Source organism: Spermophilus citellus (genome assembly GCF_964194105.1).
Source record: "Spermophilus citellus genome assembly, chromosome: 3".
In the NCBI taxonomy this organism is placed as follows: Eukaryota; Metazoa; Chordata; class Mammalia; order Rodentia; family Sciuridae; genus Spermophilus; species Spermophilus citellus.
The window spans coordinates 18,509,241-18,531,088 of NC_138184.1; the positions used below are offsets into that span (position 1 = coordinate 18,509,241).

Sequence of the window (21,848 nt, forward strand, 5' to 3'; positions counted from 1 at the left end):
TTGCTGATAGTCTCACTGAGTTGCTGAAACTGGTCTTAAACTTGCAATCTTCCTGCCTCATCCTCCCCAGTCACTGGGATTATAGGCATGTGCCACCACATTTGGATAAATATTTAAATTGTGTATACCAAAGATGTTTCATAAGCACTTTTGTTCAGATGCAAAACTTAACTATTATTATTTAATTAAAAATTTGGGGGTTGGCTGGGGTTTTGGCTCAGTGGTAGAGTGCTTGCTGAGGGTTTGACTGTCAGCACCACATAAATAAAATAAAGGTATTGTGTTCATCTACAACTAAAAAATTATATATATATAAAATTTGTGGGCTGGTGGCATAGCTCAGTTTTAGAGCATGTGCCTAGCAAGTATGAAGCCCTGGGTTTAGTCCCTAGAACACACACTACAAAATTTGATAGCCAAATTTTTTGTTTTGGTACCAGGGATTGAACCCAGAGGCTCTTTAATTTAATCACAACCACTGAGCCATATCTCCAGCCCTTTTATATTTTTTGAGACAGGGACTTTCTAAGTTGCTTAGGGTTTTGCTAAATTGCTGAGGCTGGCTTTGAAGTTGTGGTCACTCCTGCCTCAGCCTCCAGAGCTGCCTGGATTACAGGTATGCACCACCATACCCAACAGTAGCCAAGTTTTAAGTTTAACATTTTATTTGGGCATGATGGCATACACATTACTTCAGAGGCTGAGGCAGGAGTATCACTTGAGCCTATTACCAATCTGCAGGAGTATCACTTGAGCCTATTACCAATCTGTAGAGAGGTTCTTTTGCTCAATTCAGATAGAAATCACAGATAGCAGCTCTTGGCTTTGAATGTCAGCAGCTTTCAGCTCTTAGTGTCAGGAACCTTCCCTGCTCTTCTTCTAGCAGTTGGAGCCAGCAACTACCAGCTATTCCAGAAGCTGGAACTAACAGCTTCCAGCAGCTCTCTGTTGCTCCCCACCATTCTATGGCTGCTAGCTGCCCTCAGTGTTACTAGCTTTAAGTGCAACCAGTTCAGTCTGTTCTACTCAAGATAGAAGACATGAATAGGCAACATATTACCATCCAAAAGAGGCTTTATTAGGTCTCATGCTGCAGCATAAGGGGAAGCAGTATACAGACTGTTCTGATAAGAGTATGGGAATGGGTAATGTAGACAAAAAAAAAAAAAAAAAAAAAAAAAAAACAAATTTATGCAAACACAGTATCCTGTCAGCTAACCCCAAGCTTTCTCTTCAGTCATGGGGAGGGGAGGGACTCTTTGCTAACTGGATTGGGTACAGCTGAAATGGCTGCAGTGGGGTGGAGTTGTCCAGAGAGACTATGGGGCAGAGTCATTTGGCATAGACTCATCACTCAAGCTTCCTCAGTCAAAGCAAAAATCTAGTGACTGAGGAGTTTGGGGCAGCCACAGCTGTCAAAGACAGAAGAAAGAAAAATTTAAAAAGCACATCTTAGGGAGCATTAGGCCTTTCTCTTCAGTCTGAAATGCATGAATTCCAAACCAGCCTGGTCAATATAATGAGACCATCTTTAAAACAGAAAATAGCAACAAAAACCAAAATCTCTGAGTTCAAGCACATTTTTAACATTGAGGGACTGAATACACAAATGGACAATGGCTAGACTATGGCCTCTGATTCATAATTTGCAGCCACCAGTCTAGGAAACCAACTCATTATCTACAATAACCTGACTACTATCTACAAGTCAGACTTGTAGAAAATCTGACCTTTATCTTTAGCAATCAATCCAGGTAGCCAAACAATAACCCATGTAACAATAAGCCCCAAATAGCCAGGACTTGATTAATAACTGACAGCTTCCCTGATTTTTTCCCCACTTGCAATTTAGGACCAAGGAGAGAAAGCCACATATGTTCCCCTATCCAAACACATAGGATGTTCCACTTTTTTTTTTTTTCTTCAATACAGGGGATTGATCCTAAGGTACTCTACCACTAAGCTATACTCCAGCCAATCCTTTAAAAAAATTGTAGTTGTAGATGGACACAATGCTTTTATTTTGTTTATTTTTATGTGGTGCCAAGGATCGAACACAGTGCCTCACACGTGCTAGGCAAGTGCTCTGCTACTAAGCTATAGACCCAGCCCTATCCCAGCCCTTTTATTTTTTAAAATTTTTAGTTGTAGATGGACATAATACCTTTGTTTTATTTATTTATTTTTATGTGGCACTGAGGATTGAACCCAGTGCTTCACATATGCCACGAGAGAGTACTCTACCACTGAGCCAAAATTACTGTTTCCATTTTTAATCTTAATAAATATTCAGCATGTATTCATGTTACATTTGTATGAATCATGTTTCCAATTTTTTGAAAATTTTACAATGTTCAACTTAACCAGTATACTTTTCAGAAAAAAGCTGTCATTGTCATTTCACCAAGAAACCCAACTCTATTGTCACTGAATTCCTCATTCTTCATGAATTTGCAAAGGACTAAATAGCTACTCCAAACTTGTGAAAAAGTATTCCAGGGAAGATCTCTCCTGAGGACAGTTGTGATGTTACACCACAGTACAAACTGCAAAAAGCCAGACATGTCAGGTGAGTCAACATTCTCATAGGAGTGTGTATTTAAAAATAATCTCAGGTAGTTTTTCATCTTAATATCTACCTTGGTTAACTGCTGCTTCATTATTGAAAGCCCATTTTAAGGCACTGAAGTATTTAGATCTTAGCACATAAAGCTAACTGACCAGAGGTTTGGTTATCTGAGAGAACAGGAGGGAATACTTCTCTTGGCTTTCAGTATGGTCCCAAAGCTACTAACAAACTCACCCATGGGGCTGAGGTTCATTGCCTGGAAATGCCTTCATCTGTCTCTTTTTTTTATGAGATGAGTAACTATTCATTATTTGGGGTTCAGCTTATCTATTGACTGCTTTACCAATGCCTCAGAAGAGAGAGGTACTTCCTCTTCCCTTAGCACTGTTCCCATCATCAAAGTACTTTCAAGCTGGTTCTATTCAATCTCTATTATTAGGACACTAATCCTGTTCATGAGGGTTCCACATAATTAATTCCCCAAGTACTACACCTCTTACTACTATCATATTGGACATTGATTTCCAACTTAAGAATTTGGCACGGGCTGGGGATGTGGCTCAAGCGGTAGCGCGCTCGCCTGGCATGCGTGCGGCTCGGGTTCGATCCTCAGCACCACATACAAATAAAGATGTTGTGTCCGCCGAAAACTAAAAGAATAAATAAATATTAAAAAAAAAAAGAATTTGGCACAACATTCAGACAATAACACCAGACTAATGGATGTGAGGCTGTATCTCATTGTAACTTTAATTTGCATTTACTAATCAATTAAAGAAAAATATCATTTACAATAAAACCAAAAACATTAGTAATGTTTAGTAATGATTAGTAATGTTGTACATCCTTTAATGTGCTTATTGGTCATTTGTGGTTCTGGAGAAATGTCTTTTGCCACATTTGAATCAGACTGTTTATTTTTGTTGTTGAGTTTTAGGAGTTTTCTATATACTTTGGATATTAATCTTTTGTCAAATATGTGGTTTGAAAATATTTTCTTCCATTCTGTGGGCTGCCTATTGATTTTTTCCCAGTTCTATATTGCAATCGTATTTATTTTTTTCTTAGCAAGTATAAGACAAATCTTTTATAGATACTTGAATATTTCATTTTCATCAAATGAAATGACTTTATATGACTTAAAATTTTATCTGACAACACCATAATTCTAATACCTCTTTTTTAATTGCTTCTTTTTAGACACATGGCTGAGATGCTCCTCATTAGAGTTCATTTTGACATAACCACACAAGAATGGAATAGATTTTGTTCTAATTCAGACCCCACTATCTCCTCTTCTCCTTCCAGCTGTCCATACCCTGCTTCCTTTCCTCTATTGATCTTTCTATAAGTTTTACTCTAACAAAACATAATTAGCTCAGAAATGTTTTATTAGAGAAATAAAAAGAATATGTAGAATAGAAAATAAAGATCAGGATCAAAAACATAAATTTCATATTAGTCTCCACATTCCATAAAAGAGTATTAAGGGCAAATATTTTCAGTATTTATTTTTGTTGGAAAGGTTTTTTTCTTTTTAATTATCATCATCATCAACATTATCATCGTCATCATCACTTGACTGTTCTTCATGGGTTTCCTCATCATCATCCTCTTCTTTCTTAATCTTTTTATATTTATTTTCTTTGATTTCATGAAGGAGCATCTCAGTCCAATTTTTTCAGGACTTTCATGTCAACCTCCACTGCACAATTTGACCTGTAATGGTTGACCAGGATTTCAGCAATATGTTCACTAATGGAGGTTTCTTTTTTCTTTTCTTTTTTTTTTTAAGAAAGTGAGAGAGAGGAGAGAGAGGGAGAGAGAGAATTTTAATATTTATTTTTTAGTATTTGGCGGACACAACATCTTTGTCTGTATGTGGTGCTGAGGATCGAACCCGGGCCGCACGCATGCCAGGCGAGCGCATTACCGCTTGAGCCACATCCCCAACCCTGGAGGTTTCTTTAATATCTCCACTAGGAAGATGCCTAATTTTTTTTTTCCGCTTGACTTAATTAAGTTTACTCTTAAACTTCAATTCTTCATCTACAAGTTCTTGAAAAGAATTTTTCAGGTGCTTACACACCATTTTATACATCTTTGAAGACATTAACCAGTGTCTTTGATGTCATATGACTTCTCTTCGCTGAAGAGCAGACATCATTGTTGCCTTGTGGTTCTCTCCAGCCAAGGATTGGATGTCAGGGAATAGTAGAATAGATCCAGGGACCAACAGTCTCAATCTGCCTATTGATTATTTTGATAATGTCATTTGATGCAGAAAAATTTTCAGTTTGTCTTTGTTATTTTTTTTATGTTTTTTTAGTTGTAGATGGACACAATGTCTTTATTTTACTTATTTATTTTTATGTGGTGCTGAAGATAAAATCCAGTGCCTTATGTGTGCTAGGCAAGTGCTCTACCACTTAGCTATAACTTCAGCTGGGTCTGTTATTTTGCTACCTGTACTTTTGGTGTCATATCCAAGAAATCATTGACAAATCCAATGTTGTGAAGATTTTTTCATACGTTTCTTCTATTTTTTTTTTATTTTTTTATGTGGTGCCAGGGATTGAACCTAGTGCCTCACGCATGCTAGGCAAGCACTCTTCCACTGAGTCACAACCTGGCCCCTAAAATTTTTATAATTTATGTTTTGCTGTTAGGTTTTTTTAAAAGTTTTGAATGTTAAGCCAATTCTGCTTTTCTGGGATAAAATCAACTTGGTTATAAAATCTTATTGATGCATTAAATTTTCCAAAATTTTGCTTAAAGATATTTGTATTTATGTTCATGAGGAATATTGAAGTAATTTTTATTTTTCTTGTAGTATCTTTATTTTTAGTAATAGAGCAGTGCTGACCTATTGGGAAATAGTCCTGATTTTTTGTAAAAGTTTGTGCACACTGCACCTATTTTTATAGTTTGGATGTTGTTTGTCCACCAAAGGTACATGATTTGGAGGTTTGGTCCCCAGTGTGGTGGCACTGAGAAGTGATAAAATCTTTAAGTGTTGGTGCCTGGTGGAAGATCATTGGGGGGCACCATTTCTCAAAAGGGATTAATATTGGTTTCACAGAAGGAGTTCTCAGAAGAGCAAGGTTGTTTTGGTCTCTGAATCTGTCTCTGGCTTACTGTCTCTCGCTGTATAATCTCTCCTTCTTGCATGTGTTCCCACTGTGTTGCCACCTACCATGTTGTGATATAGCCAAGGCAGCATTCACTAGAGCCAAAAAGATGCCAGCACTGTACTCTCTTTTTTTTTTTTTTAAAGAGAGAGTGAGAGAGGAGGGAGAGAGAGAGAGAGAGAGAGAGAGAATTTTTTTTAATATTTATTTTTTTTTAGTTCTCAGTGGACACAATATCTTTGTTGGTATGTGGTGCTGAGGATCGAACCCGGGCCGCACGCATGCCAGGCGAGCGCGCTACCGCTTGAGCCACATCCCCAGCCCCAGCACTGTACTCTCAAATTGCTAAAACTGTGAACTAAATAAATCTCTTTATAAAGTTTCAGGTATTATATATTTTGTTAGATTTATATATAAATATTTCAAGAAATGTTTTTGGTTTTATTGTAAATGATATTTTGCTTTAATTGATTTTTCTAATTGTTCATTGCTACTATGTAGAAAGACAATTCACATTTATACATATAGGGCTGGGAATGTGGCTCAAGCGGTAGCACGCTCACCTGGCATGCGTGCAGCCCGGGTTCGATCCTCAGCACCACATACAAAGATGTTGTGTCCACCGAAAGCTAAAAAATAAATATTAAAAATTCTCTTTCTCTCTCTTTAAAAAAAAACACATTTATATATATATATATATATATATATATATATATATATATATATATATATAATATATTATCCTGTGACTTATTCTGGTATCTCTTTTGTAAATTCTTGAAAATGTCTATGTATATAATAATCATTTAATCTGAATATAGTTCTATTTAATATAAATTTATAAGATATGATGAATTTCATTAAAATACATAATAATCAATTTCTGTGTTCTCTAGAAATAGATTTGGCAATCCTTTACTTCACGTGGATTAAGTAGTAAACATTTTAAGTTTGAGAGCTGCTATGGTTTAGATATGGTTTGAGTGTGTTCCCCAAGGGTTCGTATGTTGGAAGGTTGTTCCCAATGTGGTAGTATTGAGAGGGTAGTAGAATCTGTAATCATGTAGTGGAAGGTGATTAGGTCACTGGGGGCATTGCCTTAGGAAGGAATGGTTGTTCTCACAATTCCCTCATTTGAGCTTCTTTGACACACAGGAGGGGAGAGGAGGGGAGCTTTGTTAATGCTGGGTGGAAATGGTGTTTCTGGTCTCCCACTATAGAAGACCTTGCTAGGTCCTGCAATTATACCATGACAGGGTATAATTACCATTGGATGGTGTGAAAATTTCATCTTCACACAGAGCCTTCTCTGACACTAGAGGAGAAAGGGAAAGCTATCTTTACTGTTGGTTGGGAGTTGAAGTCCAGAATCCCCATGAGGCCTCCACTGATACTTAGAGGGGTCTCATTATGACCAGGCAGGGATGAAAAACCTTGGGTCCCCACCTAGTCATCTCTGATACTGTCCCAAGGAGGTTGAGGAGGGGTGCCTTATGACAGCTGAATGAGGGCAGAACTCTAGGCTCTCACACATGCCATGAGAGCACTCTACCACTTCAGACTTTGCTGACAGCAGTAGAGAGGAGCCATGATTTTATTATCCAAAAGGATTTTCCCTTGCCGGAACGCTCTTATTTTGTTATTTGGCTGGAAAGAACAGGATTTTCTTGGGCTTCTTTGGGGTATATTTCCTGATAGCTTTTCTCCAGCTACCAGCTTACAGTATATGAGGTAAAAAGAAGAAAAAAAAAAGAATATTTTGCACTGTGTTATCCTGTGGTATCAAGGTCTCTTGCCAGTTAACCTTCTTTGCTTTTCAGTTATTTTGGCTTATGTTTTATTATATGTATATACATATTGTCTTTGAAAAAGGAATGTGTATCTATTTCATCTTTTTTTTAAAGAGAGAGAGAGAGAGAGAGAGAGAGAGAGAGAGAGAGAGAGAGAATTTTTTTAATATTTATTTTTTAGTTTTCGGCGGACACAACATCTTTGTCTGTACGTGGTGCTGAGGATCGAACCCGGGCCGCACGCATGCCAGGCGAGCGCGCTACCACTTGAGCCACATCCAGGACCTATCTATTTCATCTTGATCAATAACCAAAATCAGCATTTTCTTTTTTATTTTATTTTATTTTTTTATTGGTTGTTCAAAACATTACAAAGCTCATGACATATCATCTTCCATACGTTTGATTCAAGTGGGTTGTGAACTCCCCTTTTTTACCCCAAATACAAGTTGCAGAATCACATCGGTTACACATCCACATTTTTACATAATACCATATTAATGACTGTTGTATTCTGCTACCTTTCCTATCCCCTACTATCCCCCCTCCCCTTCCCTCTCATTTTCCCTCTCTATCCCATCTGCTGTTGTTTAATTCTCTCCCTTGTTTTTTTTCCCCTTTCCCCTCAAAATGTATGGAAAATCAGCATTTTCTTTCATTTAGGTACAAATATACATTTTCCCATTTTTTTTTCTTGGTACTAGGGATTGAACCCAGGGGCACTTAATCACTATGCCATGTCCCCAGCTCTTTTTTATAGTTTATTTTGAATAGAGTCTTGCTAAGTTGCTAAGGCTGGCCTTGAACTTGTGATCCTCCTGCCTCAGCCTCCCCGATGTGCTATCATAGTTGGCTCCCATGTCTTTTTGTTTCTTAATTTTTTGGTACTGGGATTGAACCCAGGGGCACTTAAACACTGAGCCATCTCCCAGCCCTCTTCTAATTTTTAAACAGGGTCTCCAAGTTGCTGAGGTTGGCCTCGAATTTGCAATCCTCCTGTCTCAGCCTGCTGAGTTGCTGAGATTACAGGTATGCACCACACATCTGGACATTTTTCTATGTCTTTTTTTTTTTTTTTTTAAAGAGAGAGTGAGAGAGGAGAGAGAGAGAATTTTTAATATTTATTTTTTAGTTCTCGGTGGACACAACATCTTTGTTGGTATGTGGTGCTGAGGATCGAACCCGGGCCGCACGTATGCCAGGTGAGCACGCTACCGCTTGAGCCACATCCCCAGCCCCTCTATGTCTTTTTTTTAAAAAAATATTTTTAGTTGTCAACGAACCTTTATTTATTTATATGTGGTGCTGAGAATTAAACCCAGTGCCTCACACATGCTAGGCAAGTGCACTACCACTGAGCCACAACCCCAGCCCCATTTTTCTATGTCTTAACAGTTTTTGTTGTTGTTATTATTGGAGTTATTATTGTTGTTATAGGGCACTTAACCACTGAGCCACATCCCCAGCCCTTTTTTTGTATTTTATTTAGAGACAGGGACACTGAGTTGCTTAGGGCCTCACCAAGTTGCTGAGGCTGACTTTGAACTAGTGATCCCCATACTTTGGCATCATGAGGTGCTAGGATTACAGTTGTGCGCCACTTAACAGGTTTTTTTTTTTTAAAGAGATAGTGAGAGAATTTTTTAATATTTATTTTTTAGTTATCGGCGGACACAACATCTTTGTTTGTATGTGGTGCTGAGGATCGAACCCGGGCCGCACGCATGCTAGGCGAGCACGCTACCACTTGAGCCACATCCCCAGCCCCACTTAACAGGTTTTTAATGTGGTGCTGAGGATTGAACCCAGTGCCTCACATGTGCTAGAAAAGCACTCTACCAACTGAGCCATAACCCTAGCCCCTCTTTTTTTTTTTTTTTAAAGGGATTCTCCTTTACTTTTCTTTTTTTTTTTATTGGTTGTTCACAACATTACAAAGCTCTTGACATATCATATTTCATACATTAGATTGAAGTGGGTTATGAACTCCCAATTTTACCCCAAATGCAGATTGCAGAATCACATCGGTTACACATCCACAATTTTACATAATGCCCTATTAGTAACTGTTGTATTCTGCTACCTTTCCTATCCCCTACTATCCCCCCTCCCCTTCCCTCACATCTTCTCTCTCTACCCCATCTACTGTAATTAATTTTTCTCCTTGTTTATTTTCCCATTCCCCTCACAACCTCTTATATGTAATTTTGTATAGCAATGAGGGTCTCTTTTTTTTTGAAAGAGAATTTTTAATATTTCTTAGTTTTCGTCGGACATAACATCTTTGTATGTGGTGCTAAAGATCGAACCCTGGCCACACGCTTGCCAGGCGAGCGCGCTACCGCTTGAGCCACATCCCCAGCCCCCTAGCCCCTCTTTTAACAGTTTTCTTAACATAGGAATTAATCATTTCTTACTAAGTTTATAATTCTTTTTGTCATTATGAATGGGATTCTCTAGTACAATTTAAAATTCATTAATATTAGGGAAAGCTGTTCTTTTTTGTGAGGAAAGAATTAGTATAACATCTGTTTGCAAATCTCTAGAGGTGCCTGCCTGAAATTCTTTTGACCCTTGGCAAACCCCTGGGAATATAGCCTTAAGATTGTCCCTTCTCCCTGCTTTATTGAAGTATGATTGACCAAAATTGCATATATTTAAGGTGCACAATGTAATGCTTCGATATGTATACATATTGTGAAAGGATTCCATGGACTAACATATCCATCACTTCACAGTTAACTTTATGTGTGCATGACGAGAACACTTAAGCTCTATTCTCTTAACAAATTTCAAGTACACAACACATTAACTATAGCCACCATGCTGTACATTAGATCTTTAGAATTTATTCACATTCTAACTGAAAATTTGTACCCTTTGACCACATTTCCCCATTTCCCCCAGAATGTTCTTGTTTTACTGATGTTTTATGGGCCCAGAACAATAGATGATGCTGTATCAGCTTATCAGGATTGTTTTGCACATCATCAAGATTGATGATGTGCCTCATTTCTCTTTTGGGGTCCTGGTTTCAGGCCAGAATAGTTACTTACATGATTGACTTTAAGTAAAGGCTTCTTCATACCCTTGGACCGTTGGCTTCCTTGGCAGAGACATTTCACATGTGTCCTTGTAGTTTGCTGCTACAAAGAGGGGAAGCCTTAGAAGACTATGTCTGACTTCCCAGTGTACATCTTTGTCATATTGTTCTTACTAAGTATCTTTTCCTATAATCTATTAAGTCTTATAAATCCTTCTAGTGTACCATCTTACTTAATGGAGGTCATTGGTTCCTGAAACAATTTTTTTTTTTAATATAAGCTAGTCTTAAATCCAACTGAGGATTGAACCTAGGGATGCTTTACCACTGAGCTACATAGCCCACGCCCTTTATATTTTTAATTTTGAGATTGGGTCTTGCTAAATCGTTGAGGCTAGCCTTGAATTTCTGATCCTCCTATTTCAACCTCCCAAGTTGCTGGGATCACAGGCAAGTAATTTCCCCCTTCCTGTGTACTATTTATTGGTTTTAATTAAACTGCTAACCCCTCTAGCAGTGTACTTATTTTGATTTTAATGGGAAACTTCCTGATGTTCTGTCATTAATGATGACATTTACTGCTCTTTTCTACCTTCCTTCCTTTCTCTTTTTTTTTTCATGGTACTAGGGATTGAACCTAGGGCCTTGCACATTGCTAGCCAAGCACTCTCTCATTGAGCTACATCCCTAGCCTTGCTGTAATTTTCTGATAAACATTTTAATATTAAAGAAAATTTCTGTCAGGCATGGTGGTACACATCTTTAATCCCAGCTACTCAGGATTACAATCACTTAACATTAAATAATGATCTGCTTAATCTATGACTAATTCATAACACAGGTTTTACCCCATTATTATTTTTTGGTACTGGGGATTGAACCCAGGGATGCTTAACCGTTGAGCCATATCTCTAGTCCTTTTTATATTTTATTTTGAGACAGGGTCTCACTAAGTTGCTTATGGCCTCACTAAATTGCTGAGGCTGGCTTTGAACTTGAGATGTTCCTGCTTCAGTCTCCCAAGCCACTGGGATTATAGGAGTGTGCCACCATGCCCAACTTTTCCCCTAAATTATGAAATATATACTTATGGAACTCTTTGAGGTACTGCATGAAATCATGATCATACTTTTTTAAAAAAATTTTAGTTGTAGATGGATACAATACCTTTATTTAATTTATTTATTTATGTGATGCTGAGGATTGAACCCAGTGCCTCACACATGCAAAGCAAGTGTTCTACCACTGAGCCATAACCCCAGCCTATGATCATGTATTTTTTTTGCAAAATTTCTAATATATTGTGAATAAATTTGTGTGCAGATATCTCTAGACAGCTCACTGTGGTTATCATCTCTGAACAGAATTGTGTAGATAGTTTCCCCAAATAGCAACATTTCCTATTCCAAGTACTTTTCCAGAACCCTGCCACTCTCCATTAGGACGTGTAGTTCATGTTCATATCTCTGAACTTGGATCATCATGTGATTGTTTCAACCAAAACAGTGTGAGTAAAAGCTATGAGACTTCCAACGCTAGGTCATAAAAGGCAATATAGTTTCCACATGGCTCTCTTTCTTGGGAGGTTCATTGTTAGAACAAGCCATATGCAATGAAAAAGCCCAGGCCACATGGAGAGGCCAAATAAGAGGAACCAAAGACCCTGGTTCTCACCCTTGCCAGCCATTAGCCTGCAACAACTTGCCAGCAACATGAATGTGCCACCATGGCAACAGATCTCTTAGCCTTTAATAGCATGTCCCCAGCTGATGCCATGTGGAGCAGAGCCACACCTTCACAGAATGAAAATGTGAGCACAATTAATGACTGTTTTTGTTTTAAGGCACTATTTTACCACACAACAATAAATAATACAATGATAAATCTGTGAAGTAGCTGTCATCATATTGCTTCTGAATTTGTTCTTTCATTTGAAAGCTTATTCTCAAGGCCTAAAAGAACACACTTTCCTATTTGTTTTTAACATCACCTTTGTCCTTTTGCTGGCTTATCGTTCTTTATAACCTTTAAACACTGGTGTCCCCAAATGACCAATCTTTCCTGGGCCCTGTCCTTTTGCCTTCCCTTTTTCTTCTCTAATTACACTTTCCCTTTAGGAGATTTCACACAGTCCTATACATTTCCTTTTTTTTTTTTTTTTTTTTACTGGGGATTAAACCTAGGGGCACTGAGTCACATCCTCAGCCCTTTTTATTTAAAAAAATTTTTTTTAAATTTTTTTTAAATTTATTTTTTAGTTTTCAGCGGACACAACATCTTTGTTTGTATGTGGTGCTGAGGATCGAACCCGGGCCGCACGCATGCCAAGTGAGCGCGCTACCGCTTGAGCCACATCTCCAGCCCCAAAATTTTTTAATATTTATTTTTTAGTTGTAGTTGGCACAATACCTTTATTTTATTTATTTATTTTTATTTGGTGCTGAGGATTGAACCCAGGGCCTTGTACGTGCTAGCTGAGCGCTGTACTGCTAGCCACAATCCCAGCCCCAGCCCTTTTTATTTTTTGAGACAGGTTCTAAGTTGCTTAGGGCCTCACTAAGTTGCACAATCCTCCTGCCTCAGCCTCCCAAGTTACTGGGATTACATACATTGTGTCTGCACCCTATAGCTTTAAATACCAACTGTGTATTCAGGACTCCAAAATAGATATGTCCCCATGAATATGCCTCCAAGTCCTGACTTGTATTTTATTTTTTTGATTCCAGGGATTGAACACAGGGGTGCTTAACCAGTGAGCCATATCCCCAGATCCCACTTTTTTTTAATATTTATTTTTTAGTTTAAGGGGGATACAATGTCTTTTCTTTTTAAGTGGTGCTGAGGATTGAACCCAGAGCCTTATGCATGTTAGGCTAGCACTCTACCACTGAGCCACAACCCTAGCTCCACCCCTTGTTTTTAAAATATATATTGAGAACCAAGTTGCTGGGCCTGGCTTTGAATTTGCAATCCTCCTGCCTCAGCCTCCCAAGTGGCTGGGCTTACAGGCATGTACCAACTGCACCTGGCTCACTGTATTTTGAATTATTCACTAACTGGTATAAATGAACTTATTTCCTTTTGAGTGTTTGGAACATTCTCTAACCTATGCGTTCAAAAAAATATTAACCCATGTCCCCCTTTGTCTCCTTAAGCCTCAAACAATCCACCTCAGTTGTTCAGGCCAAACCTGTAGGATTCATCTCTAATTGCTTTCTTTCTTTCATTCCTCATACCCAGATCATCAGACAAAATGACAATTAATGTATATCTTTGGCATCTTTCTCACTGTAAGATTTACTTACACCGTAATTGCCTTAATATGCATACATGTGGTTTTTAGTTTAACAAAGTTCCAGTACTCTAGTACTTTATTTTTAAATTTTGTTTTTTAGATATTGATGGACCTTTATCTTACCATTTATTTATATGTGGTGCTGAGAATTGAACCTAGTGCCTCACACATGCTAGGCAAGTGCTCTACCACTGAGTCACAACTCCAGCCCCACTCTGGGACTTTTTTCAACTGAATCCATAGAATTGAAGATTAGATTGTAATTAATCTGTATCAATAAGTAGACCCAACTCTATTTTCACACTCGTCTCTTAATAGATATCTAAATACACACTAATATCTGTAGTTTTACATAATATGGGATCACAATACATTTACTGGGGTGTAGTGGTAGTAATTTTTCTTTTCTTTTTTCATTTTTTTCAACTTCCAAATCAAGATAACTCAGTTAAATGAAATATATCAACTCATATCTTGCTCCATATAAATTAGATAAATATATGCATGTATATTTGTGTATATATGTACATTTGTATTTATGTTTAAGCATCTTGGCTCTTTTCTTTTTCTTTTTTTTTTTTTTTAAGAGAGAGTGAGAGAAGAGAGAGAGAATTTTTTTAATTTTTTTTTTTAAAGACAGAGTGAGAGAGGGAGAGAGGGGGAGGGAGGGAGGGAGGGAGGGAGAGAGAGGGAGAGAGAGAGAGAGAGAGAGAGAGAGAGAGAGAGAGAGAGAGAGAGAGAGAGAGAATTTTTTTTTTTAATATTTATTTTTAGTTCTCAGCAGACACAACATCTTTGTATGTGGTGCTGAGGATCGAACCCGGGCTGCACGCATGCCAGGCGAGCCCGCTACCGCTTGAGCCACATCCCCAGCCCAATCTTGGCTCTTTTCATTTGACAAAACTCCAAACCTCTTGGAAATGTCTCTAGAATATCTAGAATAGTAAGAATTCTTTTCTTTTCTTTTTTTTTTTTTTTTTTTTGGTACCAGGGATTGAACTCAGGAGGGGCTCTTGAGCATGGAGCCACGCCTTCAGCCCTTTGGTCTCACTGAGTTGCCTAGTGCCTTGCTTTTTCCTGAGGCTGGCTTTGAACTCGAGATCCTCCTGGCTCAGCCTCCTGAGCCACTGGGATTACAGGCATGTGCAACTCTGCCCAGCAGAATTCATTCTTTTTAATGATAGCACAATAACTCTTTTTTAAAAAAATATTTTTTAGATGTTGATGGGCCTTTATGGTATTTATTTGTATGTGGTGCTGAGAAAAGAACCCAGTGCCTCACACATGCTAGGCAAGTGCTCTTCCACTGAGCTACAACTCCAGCCCACACAATAACTCTTTTTTTTTTTTAAATGATGTGCATTTCCACTCTCCTTTTTTTTGAGAGAGAGAATTTTTTAATATTTATTTTTTAGTTATTGGCGGACACAACATCTTTGTTTGTATGTGGTGCTGAGGATCGAACCCAGGCCGCACGCACGCCAGGCCAGCACGTTACTACTTGAGCCACATCCCCAGCCCCACACAATAACTTTTGATATGGAAGTATTCACCATTCCCTTATTTATGAATATTCATTTTATTTCTTCCACTACAAATGATACAATTAATACTTTTGTACTTTTAGACCACGTGAAAGTGCTTTTATTTCTGTGACACAGAACTTCAGAAATAGAATACAGAATTAGAAACAGGTAGAAAGAACAACAAAACAAAAACTTATCTACTTACCGCCTCATTTAAGAAATAGGACTTAGTATCTGTCTCTGAAGCCTTCTGGGTGTTTCCTTTTCCTCTATAAGAGAAAAAAAATTGGGCTGGGGATGTGGCTCAAGCGGTAACGCGCTGCCTGGCATGCATGCGGCCGGGGTTCGATCCTCAGCACCACATACAAACAAAGATGTTGTGTCCGCTGAAAACTAAAAAATAAATATTAAAATTCTCTCTCTCAAAAAAAAAAAAAAGAGAAAAAAAATTTCTGAAAAACTATTCCAGCAAGTAGGGCGGCTAAGGCAGGAGAATCCAGCCTCAGTAACTTAGTGAGAATCTTAGCAATTTAGTAAGACCCTGTCTCAAAATAAAAAATAAAAAGGATTGGGTATGTACTCCAGTACTCCCCCTGCCACCAAATTTTATTTTTGTACTAACTCTTTGAAATCTGGTATTTTATACTTACCACACTCTTCATTTGGCCAAGTTGCATTTCAAAGTACTCTGTATCGTATGGTTCTAGAAACTTAAAAAAAAAAAAAAAAAGACTCATTATTTGTGTTGCAGAGCTTTCATTTTAGTTTGATATTTCTTTTTACTTTCTGTGTGTGTTTTGTACTGAGAGTTGAATACCTGGGGCACTTTGCTACTGAGTTACATCCCAGTCATTTTCATTTTATTTTGAGACAGGGTCTCACTAAATTGCCCAGGTTGGCCTTGAATTTGAGATCCTCCTGCTTCAGTTTCCCAAGCTGCTCAGATTACAGGCAAGTGTCACCATGCTTGGCTGCTTCTTATTTTGGTACTGGGAATTGAACCCAGGGGCACTTTATCACCAAGCTACACCCCCAGCTCCTTTTATTTTCTAATTTTGAAATAGGGTCTCACTAAGTTGCTTAGGACCTTGTTAAATTGCTGAGGCTGACCTTGAACTTGCAATTCTCCTGCCTCAGCTTCCCAAATTGCAGGGATTTCAGGCTTGCACTATCATGTCAGGCTCTTCCTGTGTTTTGATGACCAAAGTTTCAAGGGAACTTAATTTTGCTTTCTTTGATTTGTATTTTGAGTTTTAAGATTTTTTTTCCCGTATCACCAGAGCATATCCTAAAGAGTATATTATTCTACATTTTGTTCTAAGCCTTTCGAGTTTTGCCTTTTAATTCATCTAGAATTGAGTTGTGGGTATAACAGGAAGGGTTCATTTATATTTTTTCTCCAGATAAGCAATGGTTTCAGCTCCACTATTTTGGTTGCTTTTATAAATAGTACACTTTATTTACCTGTACCTTCTAATTTCTTACTCTTGGACTAAGGAAATGCACTTTGCTACCTGGCAAATGTGATGACTCGTCGTTAATTCTAAATATTATCCTGTAAATTATTTTGGGTTTTCTAAGTACAGAATTATATTACCTGTAAAAAATAACAATGCCCTTTTCATTTCTTATGGGTTTTATTTCTTTCTTTCTTTTTTTTTATTTTCCTGGCTAATACTTAAGTATAATGTTGAATAGAAATGGTGATAATAAGTATGTTTCGGGGCTGGGGATGTGGCTCAAGCGGTAGCGCGCTGGCCTGGCATGTGTGCGGCCGGGTTCGATCCTCAGCACCACATACCAACAAAGATGTTGTGTCCGCCGAGAACTAAAAAAAAATAAATAAAAAAAATTTCTCTCTCTCTCTCCCCTCTCTCACTCTCTCTTTAAAAAAAAAAATAAGTATGTTTCAATTTTGAAGGAAATATTTTATTTCACCATGGTGTGTGTGTTCTAGGTTTGTGGTAGATATGCTCTTTTTTTTTTTTTTTTTAATTCTGAGGATTGAAACCAGGACCTTGTGTATGTGAGATGAGCATTTTACCAACTGAGTTATATCTCCAGCCCTAATATATATATTTTTGGTAACGGGGATTGAACTACTCAGGGGTACTTGACCACTGAGCTATATCCCCAACCCTATTTTAGCTTCTCACTTTTGCTGAGGCTGATCTTGAACTCAAGATCCTCCTCCCTCAGCCTCCCTAGCCACTGAGATTACAGTGTTAGCCACTGTGCCTGGCAAGGTAAGATTTGTTGAGGTTTTTTTTTTTTTTTTTCTCTTTTCTTAAAATTAAGAATATTTATACATACATACATACATATATACTGGAGATTGAACCCAGGGGTGTGCTACCAATGAAATACTTCCACAGCCCTTTTTATTTATTTTGAAATGGGGTCTTGCTAAGTTGCTAAGGCAGGCCTCAAACTTGCAATCTTCCTACTTCAGCTTCCTGAGTCACTGGAATTACAGTGTATGCCATGGTGCCCGGTTTGCAGTCCTCCTTTTTGTGCTGGTTATAAACAGTGTCATTCTCATCTTGAAGAGGCTGCCACATTCCTTGGCTCAGAGTCTCCTCCTTCCATTTTCTGTCAGGAACAGGCAGGTTAAGTCCTTGTCATACTTGTCTCTCAGACTAATCCTCTGCCTTCCTCTTCCAATTTTATTGGAAGAGGAAGGCAGAGGATTAGTGATTTGAAAGAGGAAGGCAGAGGATTAGTGATTAGATTGGGTCCACCCTGATAATCCAGGACAATGTCTCCATCCCATATCCATTTTTTTTTTTGACACATAATCACAGGTTCCAAGCAATAGGAAGTCAATTTTTTTCTAAATATTTTTTTTGTATTTGGACATAGTGACTTTATTCTATTTACTTATTTTTTACGTGGTGCTGAGGATCAAACCCAGTGCCTCACACATACTAGGCAAGCGCTCTACTACTGAGTCACAATCCCAGCACCAGGAAATCAATTTTTTTAATATTTTTTTTTTTTTAGTTTTAGGTGGACACATATCTTTATTTTTATGTGGTGCTGAGAATTGAACCCAGTGCCTCACACATGCTAGGTGAACACACTACCACTTGAGCCACATCCCCAGCCCAGGAAGTCAATTTTTTGGGAGCCATTATTTTGCCTGCCATACCACCTTAATTTGTTAGTATGGTGAATTATATGAAAAGATTTGCAATGTTGCACTCAATCTTACATTCTTGAAATAAATTCAACTTAATCATGTTTATTACCTTTTTCACAAATTTGCTTAAACATTTTGTTCAAGATCACTGAATCTTTCTTCAAGAATAAGAATGGCTTGTAATTTCCTTTCCTGTCCTATCTTTGCTTGTCTGGGTCTGACTGTCCATTTATCTTTCCTCCTACTGTTTCACTTTTGAATGGCTCAAGGACAAAATAAGTTTTCTATTTTTCTTTCTTTCTTGTAGTTTTTTGGTACTAGGGATTGAACCCAGGGGTACTCAGTCACTGAGCCACATCCCCATCCCTTTTTATTTTTAATTTCAAGATAGAGTCTTTGTTGAGTTGTTTAGGGCCTTGCTAAGTTGCTAATGTTGGCTTTGAATTTACAATCTTCCTGCCTCAGCCTCCCAAAGTGTTGGGATTACAGATGTGCGCCACCATGTTTGGCTTCTATTTTTCATTGAGTCAATTTTGCTAATTTGTATTTTCTTAGAAAGTTATCTATGTTGACCCAAATCTTCAAAATTTTGGGGACAAAATTGCTCAGAATTGTTAATTCTATAATCTCTTCAGTTTCCATAGTTTTTTTCTCCCTCCAATTTATAAGAAGTTAGACAGGTTTTTTTTTTTTTTTCCAATTTTTGGTTGTCAATGAACCTTTATTACTTACTTATTATTTTTTTTTTTTTTAGGTTCAAACAGGAACTCCTTTATTGCCGGAACTCCCCCTCCTATTACTTACTTATTTATATGCAGTGCTGAGGATCGAATTCAGGGCCTCACACATGCCAGCCAAGTGTGCTACCACTGAGCCACAACCCCATCTCCTGGTCTTTTTTAAAAAAATCAACTTCTGGCTTTGTGTGGCACTTCCATTGTATGCCTTCTATTCTTCCATTAATTATATACTTTCATCTTTATTATTATTATTATTATTTTTTTTAGAGAGAGAGAGAATTTTTTTTTAATATTTATTTTTCAGTTCTCGGCGGACACAACAACTTTGTTTGTATGTGGTGCTGAGGATCGAACCCGGGCAGCACGCATGCCGGGCGAGCGCACTACCGCTTGAGCCACATCCCCAGCCCTCATCTTTATTATTTATTCCTACTTTAGTTTCTTAATTTTCATTCTTTATTTTTCTCCTATAACATAAGCATTTAAAGCTCTAAATTTCCCTCTTTTTTTTTTTGCATCAGATACTTCTAAAGTTTTGCTAGTTATGTCATTATTAAATGGTTCTAGTTATTTTGTGATTCTTATCATGATTTTTTTTTTTTTTTTGGACAGTACTGGAAATGAACCCAGGACCTTGCATATAATAGGTAAGTACACTACCACAGAGTTACATCTACAGTCCATTCTTGCCTTGAACTTGCTGTCCTCCTGCCTCAGCTTCCAGGACAGCTAATATTATAGGCATGTGCCACCATGCCTAGCTCTCATTTTTTTTAAACCAATGAGTTATTTTCAAGGCATACTTTCAAGTTTCCATTTTTTTTCTTCCTCCCTCATTTAATGACTTCTAACTTAACTGCATGGTGGTCAGCGAATGTGGCCTATTTAACATCTTTGTTAGAATTTTACTATCTGAATTTAAATGTGGCACTATGGTTTGCAGATAAGGTGTCTCCAAAGGCTCCTAACTGAAACTTAATTAGGGAATTGATCCATTTGATGGATTAATACTTTGAATGAACTATCGGGTGATAACTATAGATAGGGCATGACTGAAGTTAGTGGGTTACTGGGGGTTTGCCTTAGGAATTCTATATTTTGTCCCTGGCTCCTCCTGTTCTGCCTCCTGGCTCTCCCGCAGTGGAGCACCTTCCCTCTGCCATATTCTTCTGCCATGATGTTCAGCCATCATCTTAGGCACAAAGTGATGGAGCCAGTGAATCATGAACTGAATCTCTGACATTATGAGCTCCAAATAAACTTTTCCTCCTCTAAGTTGGTCTTGTCTGCTGTTTTGGTCACTGACAAAAACTTAACATATGTGGTTAATTTATATAAACATTCTACATGTGAATCAGAAGGACATGAATTCTCTGTTGAGTGTAACACTTATATACGTCAAAGTTCAACTTAAATATGTTGTTCATATTTTCTGAGGTTTTTTTTTTTTGGTACTGAGGATTAAACTCAAGGGTGCTTAGCCTTTTTTTTTGGGGGGTGGGTACCGGGATTGAACTCAGGAGCAATAGGCATTGAACCACATCCCGGCCCTATTTTGAATTTTATTTATAGTCAGGGTCTCATTGAGTTGCTTAGCACCTTGCTTTTGCTGAGGCTGGCTTTGAACTTGTGATCCTCCTGAGTTGCTGGGATTTCAAGTGTGTGCCATGGCACCCAGCTGCCCTTTTTGTTTTTTATTTTGAGATAAGGTCTTGTTAAGTAGCTTAAGGTCTTGCTAAGTTGCTGAGGCTGGCTTTTTGACTTTGTGATCCTCCTTTCTCAGCCTCCCAAACTGCTGGGATTATAAGTACATGCCACTGGGCCCGGCTATTTTCTGATTCTTGTTACAAAATCTGTTATATTAAGGTGTGTTAAAAATTTCTACTACAGTGGTAAACTTATCAATTTCCCCTTGTGGTTCTGTCAAATTTAGCTTTTTAATTTTTTTTTTTTTTAAAGAGAGAGAGGAGAGAGAGTGAGAGAGAGAATTTTTTTTTTAATATTTAATTTCTAGTTTTTCCGGCAGACACAACATCTTTGTTGGTATGTGGTGCTGAGGATCGAACCCGGGCCGCACGCATGCCAGGCGAGCGCGCTACCGCTTGAGCCACATCCCCAGCCCCGCTTTTTAATTTTTTGAGACATATAATTTGGTATATGTATGTTTAGAATTCTAAGAGCCCTGTGTCCTCAACTTTTCATCAATTTAGTAACTTTTGTTTTCTTTTAGTTTGTCTAAAATTAACATAACTACAAATACTATTATATTAGCTTGACATCTTTTTCTATCCTTTCATTCTCTTTGTGGTTCTTGGATTTTTTTTTTTTTCCTTCTTTTGTAGAGCTCAGGATCAAACCTAGGACCTTATACATGCTAAGCAAGCACTCTACCACTGAGCTAAACCTTCAGCTCCAATGTTCTTGTTTTTAAAAATATGTCATATATCTCAGATTCTTGATGTCACCTGCTGTGAGAATAATGCAATGGTGCAGCACTCTCCAGTAGTGTTTGGCAGGCTGATGATTCTGTAGAGGAGGCAGAGGCCCCAGACTCTGCCAGCCTTGAGCTCAGCAGACACAGCATCTGGGGTACTCCTTTACTATCTCCACGG

The 21,848-nt window shown here is 38.0% G+C and overlaps 1 protein-coding gene across 18 annotated transcripts in view; it reads right to left on the reverse strand.

The window, feature by feature from the left end:
• The window catches only part of LOC308644299 (uncharacterized protein), a gene marked incomplete at its 3' end in the record, with an annotated part of 100,159 nt that overhangs the window by 72,328 nt on the left and 5,983 nt on the right, over positions 1-21,848 (reverse strand). Inside the window, exon 2 of one of the 18 annotated variants that reach the window (XM_081285253.1) lies at positions 17,721-17,946. The exons of the other annotated variants lie outside the window; for them this stretch is intronic. Within the exon in view, the coding sequence (XP_081141379.1) occupies positions 17,781-17,946 (166 nt within the window). Of the gene's footprint in view, positions 1-17,720; positions 17,947-21,848 lie in introns of those variants that run through there. 18 annotated transcript variants of the gene reach the window in all.